Genomic DNA, 11,395 nt, shown 5'->3' on the forward strand with positions numbered 1-11,395 from the left:
ATTGGCAATGATACTATTTATGAATGTGTTATACTTGTTGTTCCAGACAGTACTTTTAACAGCCATGTGCCCCTCCTACTTGGAACCAACATCTTGCAGAGCGTTATGGATGATCTGAAAAAGCAACATGGAGAACTTACAGGATAGCCAAAAAACCCTGCGGTCAATCAACATCAGAGAACGGGAACTTGCAAGAAACAACAACGCTCTAGCAGTTGTCTAGAACACAGAGAAGTCAACAGTTACCAACAAACCTAATACTACCTGCAACATACTTGGATATACGGATAAAGAACTTCCGTACAGTACCACCACAGCAATGCTTCATCCTTCCAAACTTCAACCGATTTCTAGAGATTTAGACATTGGACCATGCCTCATACAGTACCAGTACAAGAACAACGGAATAGTCAACTTACTGATAGCCAACGTTACCACCAAGACCATTGTCATACCACCACGTGCAGTCCTGTGTGAACTTCAGCCTGTCAAGATCAACCATGATAGTTCCAGAACAGTACAGTAATCACCCGTTTCATCAGTTTTTGATCAAATTGAAATCACTAGAAGCGACCTTACAGAAGATCAACTACAACGTGGAATGAACCTTATCCATGTTTATGAGGACATCTTTGCCAAGAATGACCAGGACATAGGGAATACCAAGGTTAAGCATAGGATTGATTTGAACGACGAAAAACCATTTAAACAGAGATTTCGGCGAATACCACCTGCCATGTATGACGAAGTAAAGGAATATCTGCGTCAGCTGTTAGCAGCCAGTATCATCAGGGCTTCACACAGTCCAAGGACATCGAATGTTGTACTGGTCAGAAAGAAGAATGGCAAAATAAGGATGTGTGTTGATTATAGAGAACTTAATCAGAAGACAAAGGACAGCTACGCATTACCGAGAATAGACGAACTCCTTGATTTCCTTTCGGGTAGCACTTTCTTTTCCACCATTCACATGAAAAGTGGATACCATCAAGTGGAAATTCAAGATGAACACAAGGAAAGAACAGCGTTCACAGTTGGGCCTCTTGGTTTTTACGAGTACAACAGAATGCCATTCGAATTGACCAACTCTCCAGCGACGTACCAAAGAATGATGGAGGAATGCTTATCTGATCTCCATCTGAAGATATGCTACATCTTCATAGATGATGTCATCATTTTTGGGAAGTCATACGAGGAACATCTTGAGAATCTTCGCCTAGTCTTCGACAGAATCAGACAACACAACATGAAGCTTGCACCAGACAAATGCTCCTTCGTCAAGAGAAAGGTAAAGTATGTTGGCCATGTTGTTTCTAAAGACGGCGTCGAGATAGATCCAGACAAGACAAAGAGAGTTGTGAACTGGCCCACACCAACTAACCCTGAGGACGTGAGACGATTTCTTGGATTCGTGGGATACTATAGGAGGTATATTCGATCCTTCAGCGCCATCAGCAAACCACTTACATACCTGATGTCACGTCCAACATCCAAGAAATCAAAGAAGCATAAACAGAAACCGTGGGCCTGGGGAGCTCGAACAGGAAGAAGCCTTTGCCACTTTGAAGCAGTTGTTAGTGTCAGCACCGATACTTGATTACTCCAACAGTGACCTTCCATTTGAGCTTCACACTGACGCCTCAGGTACTGCCCTTGGTGCTGTAATGTATCAGGATCAAGAAGGACAAAAGAAGCTCATCAGTTATGCTAGCAGAGGACTGACGTTATCGACCTCATAAACTGGAATTCCTGGCATTAAAATAGGCTGTCACTGAGAAATTTAAAGATTACCTATATGGATTTAACTTTACAGTTTTAACAGACAACAATCTGATGACCTATGTGCTCCCCACCGCTAAGCTTGATGCGACAGGACATAGATGGTTGGCAGTTTTAGCAGCATTTGAATTCAACATCATTTATCGTCCAGGGAAAAAGAATGGAGATGCTGATGCACTCAGTCGCTTACCAATCACTGAGATGACAGATGAGGACACAGAGACCATTCCTTTTGAGTCTGTTAGAGCCATTTGCAACTCTTCAATTCCCACAGGATATGTTGAAAGTCTAGCTGTTGAGCCTTCGTCAGTACTATCAGATGAAGTGGAAGATGAAGCTATAATACCAGACGATAATATCGTTGACTGGGCTAGAGCACAAACTGCAGATCCTGATATAAGTAAGTTTGTACAGTATGTCAGTGATGGAAAAAAGCCAACTGTAGCAAATGTAGAACGTCCATCACTACTTCGTCGATTCCAACCTTTTTTTCTGAGAGATGGCATACTCTACAGAGCAGTGACAAAGGACAGTGATAACGAAACCATCTATCAGCTTATGTTACCATCAGCACACGTGGACACTGTGATCACTTCACTCCACAACGACATGGGACATCCCGGGAAAGAGAGAACGAGCCGGGAAGGGACACGAACGTGGAATATTGGATTGCACAGTGTGGTAGATGTGTCCGTAGGAAGACGCCTGCAACTCAAAGAGCACCACTGCATCCCATCACATCGCAGAGATTGTTTGCCTCGATTTCCTCAGTATAAGGGAGGTTACCAACATATCCTAGTGATCACAGACCACTTTACGAGATATGCGCAAGCTGTACCAACTAGGAACGAGACGGCAAAGACAACAGCCCAAGCTCTTTTTGATAACTACATTGAACACTATGGTATACCTCAAAGGATTCACACAGATCAGGGAGCAAACTTTGAGAATGAAGTTATCAAAGAGTTATGGCATCTTACAGGCATGCAAAAAGCTAGAACGACAAGTTATCACCCTATGGGAAATAGACAGTGTGAGCGTTTCAATCGTTCCTTATTAGGGATGCTTGGGACATTGGAACCACACCAAAGTCAAACTGGAAATCCTACCTGGCACCAATGTTTCAAGCTTACAATTGTACGAGACATGAATCAACAGGCGTACCACCGTATTTTCTAATGTTTGGCCGCCATCCAAGACTTCCTATCGATCTAGCATTTGGTTTGAACAGAAACAGCGAACAGCCTACTCGACAGTATATTAAAGAACTGAGGGACAGGTTAAGTCGTGCCTATCGGCTTGCAGCAGAAGAAGCAGAGCAGTCACAACTAAAACAGAAAGAGAACTACGACACCAAAGTACGAGGGGCTGATGTTCAAAAGGGTGACTGAATCCTTGTCAAGATTGTAAAGCATGATGGGACGCATAAGCTCGCCGATGTTTGGGAACATGTTCCATACGTGGTTCTTGAACAACCTAACTCCAACATTCCAGTCTACACAGTGGTAAGGGAGGACGGTGAACGAAGACCACGTACCATACACAGGAACCTTATGCTTCATATAGGCTTTCTGAGGGATAAATCACCACCTTTCCCGAAATCGAGACCAAGACCTAGACCGAGAACTAGAACACAGACGGAGGGTAACCGGTCAACTGTTACAAAGTCCACAGATGAATCATCAGACGAGTCAGGTGATGAAATGACAGTTGGACATGTACTGGAAAGAAGGACTGACAGTGGAATCAGACCCACTGAACAATCAGCTGACGATTCAGTACATGGTGAAGAGATATTTCCTGATGGGGACGCCCAGAACAGGAGGCAACCAGCCGGAAGCGCTTCCGACGATGACGCTGGGATATTGTAGATCTATACCTATTTCCTTCTGCGGTAGTCGAAGTTCATGGGTTTCTATTGGTTGTTTGCACGGGCCAGTGTTCAGGATCATTTTTCTAATTCGACGGGTTTCTTTTGTTCAGTTTTGGTATTGTCTTCGAACTGTTGACATTGTTCAGTGTATATTGCTTATTGCAATTTGCCAGTCTAGTTTGGAGATCATTTCTGTATTTAAGGTTTGTGCATTTACTTTAACATTTCTAACTTCACTAATATGCATTCCTGTGTAATTGTTACGAATGACTGGATTAATTTAAAAGACCGTTTGGCGTATGAAAAGTGCGTGTTACTCTGTGCGTATGGTTTTAAACTAGTTTAAAACTTAAATCGGCAATGGTATCAAATGAATTTCTCGTAAAAGCTCTAAATTCATTTTGATCTTTTTATAAAGGTTCAATGTGTAAATAGTTGAATATATCAATTGCCGCAAATAAAGATGATTAAAAATGAGTCTGTTTATTTTAACATTAAATTACTTTATGAATTTAATGTAGTGCATTCATTTCATTTTACCTCATTATTTATGATATGAATCCATCATTGGTTCTCCTTAGGTGGACATTACACATGCAAGATGAAATAGTTGTTATTCACAAAGCATTTGCACCTTATGCAGGGTTTGTAGTTCATGTAATATTCTACCATTTTGTCAGTTTAAGTCGCTAGAATATCGCTAAGTTCTGTATTTCACAGCAAATCCGCATTTTTTTTTATGTATTTGGTAACGAGATGCATTTACGAAAGACGTGCGCTTTATTTTGGTATGTTTCATGGTAAGTTAAGAATACAATCTAAATATTTTGAACCTTATGTAAAAGTTATTGAAATAGCGTATTATACATGTATGTGTTGAACTGATATCGTAAACTATGATAAAGAATCCTATACTTTCTCTACGATTTAACATGTTTTACATGTTTATTGTTAAATTGCACTAAATATTCTTTATTATTGTTTCAGTGCTTTTATTGTAAATTGCAGATTATGAATGGAATAAAAGAATCCAAATCACTTGTACTTAGTTACTAGAAGCCCTGTTACAAATATTTCTTCAGAATATTACCAAAAATATTACTGAAGAACCTCCATCAAGAACAAGAGATCCTTTCCTTATATCCCATTTTAATATTATTTCCTAACAATCTTTCTCTAAAATATATCTAAATTAACCTTTCCTTACAAAATTCGTTAGAATTGTCCCACTATCTTTTTATCAAAATATCTACTAAATAAATTTTCTTAAATTTCCAGAAAAGTAAAAGCGTTTTGGTTTGAAGAGAAAGTACAGATAAACCCAGCGGTACTGCTGTAATGATTTGTACGTTTTTTCCAAAAACTCATTTTATACTACTTTAAACAAAAGCTTGTCCAAGAGTTTGAAGGTTTCGAAGAGCTCTTATTACTTGTGACATGGAAACATCTTTATCATAAACTGTTTATCGTGTTTCGACAACTATAAATGTAGAATTATGTGACTGTTCATTATATGAAAACAATTTTATGAATGCACGTTGTTCAGCCTTTTACATGCATGCAAAAGATCCGTATTGTTTATTAAGGATATGATGAACCATACCATATTAAATGATATGGCGACATATAGAAAAATTACAGCGACAAATACCAAACTGATACATATTACGAATGCTGAAATACCGACTTTGGTCGATGTTAATTTCGCTACTTGATATGTCAATTCAAACTTTGTGAATAATAGCTTTAAGGGGCGTTTCAAATAATTAATTATTGTTTAATAATTTCAATCTACTTGGCATATGCCTTTTTCGTGCATTATGATTGGTTGTCCATCTTTTACAACCTCAGCGATGACTTGTTTTACAACAGTGTAAATTCCATGTGCATATTATTGTAAACAACATGGCTACCACCGCATCGACAAAAGATATTAGAGCCGTTTAGAGGCTCAATACAGTATTATTTGCTTTATTCTATTTATTTTTCGGCATTGTATATTCGAAACAACAATTTTGAAAGAATATAGTTATCAGTGGCCCATAAATACTTTGAATATTGAAATTGACAACCATGTTACGTTGTGGGTTGATTGTCGCCATTTACAATATCGATTTCAGATGTCACTTTCACTGAATAAGAGTCTACAAGAAAAATATATTTCAAATAGTTAGGGACTGTATTTAAAAGGATTAAAGCCTTTTTTTCAAGAATTTATAGATGCGAAAATCTTACATTTCGCTCACAAACCTGACATAAAGTCCTTCGGACATATTTATTTTGTGATTGAATGGTCCGATTTTAAACATCGATAAATTCTGCAAAAACATTGTATAGTCCTATGATAATGCAAAATTGATTGGTAACATAAAAAAACTTTTGAAAATAGAAAAAGAAAATTATTCAAAGAAAGTCAAAGTCCATGAGAGGAAGTATATAAGTGGCATTTGACAACGTATTTAAAGAAAACTATCCTCCACCCACCTTACGTAACACTAATATGTACATGGTAACAATAATACATAAATTAGTTACTCTGTTGATAAAATTGATACTGGTCGCTGTTGAAACTTCTAAATTGTCAATATCTCTTTATTATATTCGCTTCTATTCTATTTTATTCTATTCTATTCTGTAGATATTGTGTGTTCAAAGAGAGACTACTGCAACATTCATAAATTACATAATACACAAGTGCTAAAAATCTTTGTGAATTTGTATAAGCAATGCATTATCATTAAAAGGGTTTCGTTTTTAGTGGGAGGCTCAAACAAACATATCTGACTATTTTTTTTTTCGACGTAATATATTATATTATATGATGTTGTTAAAATGTTGGAATTTCTGGTCGACAGTATTTATAACGAATACTAAGAACGGGTATTCCAGCAGACCATTGAAATATTCATGTATATCTCTCTTGGTTGCTCTGTTTCTATATTCTTATGAAGCTAGGTTTTTACAAAAAACTCTAATGTAGATAAAAGAGAAACGATTAGCCAATTCTTCAATTTCAATTTCCAATAGATTATTTATCATCTCTGAATAATCCTAATTTCCCTTATTTCCAGGATAACTTACATTTGATCTAGCCAAATGAACTTGAAATTAACTCGACATTTAAAGCACGTTTTGAGCTTCTTCCCTAGAGTTTAGTACATTGAATATGCATAGATGATACAGAAGTTTGAAACTGAAACTTTGTGGCAAGCATGATTGTTTGACTTTGTAATTGTAAAATTCCCTATTTTAGTGGCAATACACCAGTAACTTCAGCATATATAATATACATTTCACAGTCCGTCGATTTGTTACTATCATGCCTGCTCTTTTACATGGACTTTTTTGGACACTGATGACATCGTCAAATTAGATTCTAATAAAAATTTCCATCCCACACATAAGATATTATCAGTTTCACACCTAATTGGATTGACAACCCACCGAACTTAACAGTAACTGGTTTAACTCACTTACAATGTGACTGGTGTAGCTTGTAGAGTAGGACATGCTTACGCTTCCGTGGCACCTGATGTCACATTATTTGTGGGGTGTCATGTTACAAGTGCTTTGAATTTTATTGCGCTGTACTGTTAACCTTATCCTTAGTTTTTATACGTAAATATCATTTTTAGTGCTGAATGTTTGTAAATCTTCTCTGTTGCATGTTTTTAAGTTCTGGCAATGTACTCGGAATTCGATGTCTCTGAATTGCCCTTCTTTTTTTAAGCATCGGTAATTTTGCTTATATTTTTAAACAATATACATCAAGAAGAATATTGTTATTCTTAGATTATAAAATTTAGTACATTTTTTTTATAAATCTTGTACAATTACCCATAAAACAAAGGGAATAAATACATGATTTCTTACTGTGTGTTGGAGACAAAATGTCCCTTTCATAATTGTTATCATATATATGATATCAATTGGTGGCTTTTCAAAAATTGTTCTTTTTTTTCTAATATTAAACACCTTTCAGAGACATTGTAAATACCCCGGGAAAGAATATACTTCTGCTGTGAACGAATCTTATTTTCAATCATGTATGGTGTATTACACTTTAAACAAAATTAAGCAAGAAAACTTTTGTTTAGAAAATATACCTTGAATTAGTGCATGAATTATGTTACTTTATCAGTTATGGTAGCGCAGTTAATGCACATTTGTATTGTTATCTAAATGGAATTCATATTGTGGTGTTATAGCGTCCAAAACCATGGCATTGGTTATGTTAAATGACCCAAGTTGATAATCAAAATACTTATATTTTACTTTGATTCCTTTTTAGTTTTCGTTTTTTTATAATTGTGCATATGTTTGATGGTATGGTTTGAAATAGAAGCGTTATTGTTACCAAAAAAAAACAACCTTTTAGTACATTTAATTAAGAAAATACAAGATACAAGAAAAAACTAGAAAAAAGGATATATTCTCAGTTTTTTCTATTTTCCAACTCCAGTGAATATTGGTGTTTTAATGTGCTGAAATAAAACGAATATTTTTGTTAAAATTGGAATGTATAAAATATATATGTTTCAAAATATCATGAGCGTCAAATAAGGCTCTTTAAAGTATATAATGTCATGTTTCCACTTTAATGATACCTGTTTAAAAGTCAACAAATCACGTGTAGTTCTTGACCATTTACTTATGTGCTGTAAGTAAATTTGCATGTAGTCATTTTTTTAGGACAGAAATGTGTGTCAATTTGCCTCGTTGCATATCATTAATAAGAAATTCATAATGAATGAAAAGTAAACTTAATCAGTGTTTGATTTTCGTGCTGGTCTTGGTGAAAGAAAACAATAAAAGTATGAATTTTCAATACTTTGCTTAGAAATTATACTTACGCAGTTTCTGGGGGTTGAAAAAACATGGTAATCGCTTACTCCTGGAGTTATTCTGTAAAACTCAATTGTCATTGAATATCCCCCTATAAATAAACATGAGTTATAACAGTTCACTTTCTACATGTAAAAAAACTTGAATTCATATTACTCTTTTATATACCCCCGTCCAACTTAACATACTAAACGATTAAAAAACAATTACTTTTCCTACATATCAGCCGTCCAAAACAACTTACCTCCATCAGCTGTTGATCCTGTGGATTCGTAGACCAAAGGGATACATCCATCGTCAGATACTGTGGCGTATACAGTACTCATCCCAGCATTATATCTATACATTGTTGCTGCTAGTTTAGAACTTCCGGCTCCAAAGTAGGATGATATGATTTTTGTTGAATTTTCTGTAACAAAGATATTACCGATTAACTATACTTTGAACTAAGAATAAATTTAAAATGTGGTTTCTGGTTGTCATTTTTTAATTAGTGTGAGACAGCAATTTGATTCTTAATGTTTTAAATAATATTTGCGAACACTTTCTGTGTGGTAAACTATGTATATAAAAAGATTCAAAATTCAATGCGCGCTTCCGTATCATGTGCGACGTCATTTTATACGGTTTTACTGCGGTTGCTATTTTATCATTTAAATTGACATTTTCTTGATCTTGAACAGTTCCTATATTAAGATTATAGAAGTGCCCATAGTAATTTACAATAAACTAACGAGGAATGCAGCCAGGTTCCATGGAGTCCAACGGCTGTCTTTCACAAACTTCTCGTCCATTCACCATTTTTCTCACATATTGTTCTCCCTTAAATAAAGATATAAACAAGATATAAAAGGTACTTCTTTATAAGCATAGATGTTACTTGGATAGATTTCGAGGTAAGAACATGGAATACAATGTGTGTCTCTCTATACAATATAGATGAGGAATGCATTTTTTATGATAAGAAACATGTTAACATATTGGTCGATCGAAAAAAAATAAAGAATCGTTATGCATTACCGAATACTTATCCGCAAACTTTGAATTTTCTTTAATGGACGACGACTTGTTTTTACAAAATATTTAATTTCCTAGATAAAAAAATCCGTTAAAAATGAAAAGATGATATAGAAAGATCATGGCTTATCACTTCCAGTTTAGACGACATCGGTTCGATCTCATTATTGAAAGCTAGTGATTTCTATTCTCGAACCAGAGTAGTCTTTTTATCGTTTTTCATGTATATCTTGATAAAAAAACAAAAAAAAACGTCAATAATTTAACTAATTAATATCAATTTTTTAAAATTGCGAATGATAAAATCCCATAGTAACTGTGTAATCTTTGGTTCGCTACGAAACAAATCCTAATCGTACTTTTCAAACTATCTGTCGATGTAACACTATACCTTTTTTTTGTGGAACTTTTTTTTAGCAGTTTGGTGTAAAATATGTATATTTCATTTTTGCTAAATCAGGTTTCTGTATTCTGTAAAAGTATATGAGTTAATCTCAAGCTAGTTAAAGTAAAAATAGATGAAAATTGGACTCTTGGTAACATATAATATTGGCTCCGATAGTACAATTGATACACAGTAATAATCTTTAATTTTATTTTCAAATTGTTACTTTATAGTCGATAATGTACGTTGCCGAAGGGGATGGAATTTTACCTACTTACAGAACCAAAGTCTTGAAGGATGGTTTGTTGAACAGGATAACCATCAGCCATGAGGGATTGGGAAATGAAGATTCTTCTCATATCCATGTCTACTGTAACATTTTGTTCTATCTGCAAGCGAAAACCGATAATAATTTTGATCAAAATAGTATAGTTTTCCTATTAAATATTTTGCCCCAAAATTTTTAAGTTCACAAATTCAAAAAAAAAAATATGTATGGCATGGGCGGTTTTATTATAGAGGAAAGCATAACAAAAGTACATATCTAAAACGTCGTATTGTTCGTTCATTTGAACAATAAAGATTAGATTACCCTACTGGAGTCCGAGTTGCCCATCTACTTTTGTTGCTTTGTACGTATTATTTTGGTTATTTTATGATCTTTGTTGTGTGTGTGTATCTGTTTTCCATGTTTGGTCTTTGTCCCTTGATTATATTCTTTTGGTTTCTTTGGTTGCCTTACATTACATTTGCTGCTTGATTTTGAAAACTGGTGTTTATGTCTCCGTGTTATCTGGTTCATGTAAGAACTTTCCCTTATCTTTATTTTATTGTTTTCTTGATATATTAAGGTCACAGACACAAATTCAACTAAATGGTGTAAACCGAATAGCGAACACTTTTTTTTCTCTTCATCTGTATTGAATAATTGAAACTATAATAGCATCTGCATAATACAATTTAAACAATAATGGTAATTCAAAATGATTTAGGGGTTAATAGGAAACATATTCGCCACGATGCGTACTTTATTCTCATTCACTCTTTCCCTCATACTTAATTACATATTTTTTTCACAAAATCCACACAAAAAAAATCTAAATCATATTCTCTTTGCTCATCATGATGAAAAATATTGATCTACTAAAAACATGAGCTTACTTCTGTATAATGTCCCGACCCGTCTTTGTCAGTAGATCCTATAGCAACATATTCAGTTCCTTCCCATTTTGTTGGGGGACAACAAGTTGACCAGACCAAGGCCGGAATGACAAATAGAGCAATGTAGCGGAACATTGTGTTACTATAATACCGAACTTACGGATATCATTGAAATATATATAATTTCTTATCTATACATTTGCGTATAATTTAACAGTGATCTATTTTCTACAGAAGAGCAGTAAGATAAGATAGAGCAGGGAGAAGGTTCAATATACGTGAGGTACAAAGATAGAACATATTTTGGACCATTGATCACATTTAATACTAATTTT

General features: G+C 34.9%; 1 protein-coding gene across 1 annotated transcript; it reads right to left on the bottom strand.

Annotated features, from left to right (window-relative positions):
- Positions 1 to 8,021: 8,021 nt before the first annotated feature.
- On the bottom strand, positions 8,022 to 11,230 carry LOC148622696 (ependymin-related protein 1-like). The gene is made up of 6 exons (XM_088572758.1): positions 11,061 to 11,230; positions 10,178 to 10,288; positions 9,232 to 9,319; positions 8,742 to 8,906; positions 8,506 to 8,588; positions 8,022 to 8,136 (listed from the first exon to the last, which is right to left on the bottom strand). Exons 1-6 carry the CDS (start codon positions 11,193 to 11,195, stop codon positions 8,098 to 8,100), a joined length of 621 nt encoding a protein of 206 aa, XP_088428884.1. The 5' UTR covers positions 11,196 to 11,230; the 3' UTR covers positions 8,022 to 8,097.
- Positions 11,231 to 11,395: the final 165 nt, after the last annotated feature.

Source organism: Perna viridis, chromosome 3 (assembly GCF_037379345.1).
Source record: "Perna viridis isolate PV_CMFRI_1.1 ecotype Kerala chromosome 3, ASM3737934v1, whole genome shotgun sequence".
Lineage (NCBI taxonomy): Eukaryota > Metazoa > Mollusca > Bivalvia > Mytilida > Mytilidae > Perna > Perna viridis.

Excerpts from the sequence above, each read along its gene's own strand:
- LOC148622696 (XM_088572758.1), bottom strand. The coding sequence starts at position 11,195 with ATGTTCCGCTACATTGCTCTATTTGTCATTCCGGCCTTGGTCTGGTCA. Across the intron at positions 10,289-11,060 it reads GGTCGGGACATTATACAGAA|ATAGAACAAAATGTTACAGT; the intron begins GTAAGCTCATGT and ends TTTCGCTTGCAG. Across the intron at positions 9,320-10,177 it reads TCCTTCAAGACTTTGGTTCT|GGAGAACAATATGTGAGAAA; the intron begins GTAAGTAGGTAA and ends TCTTTATTTAAG.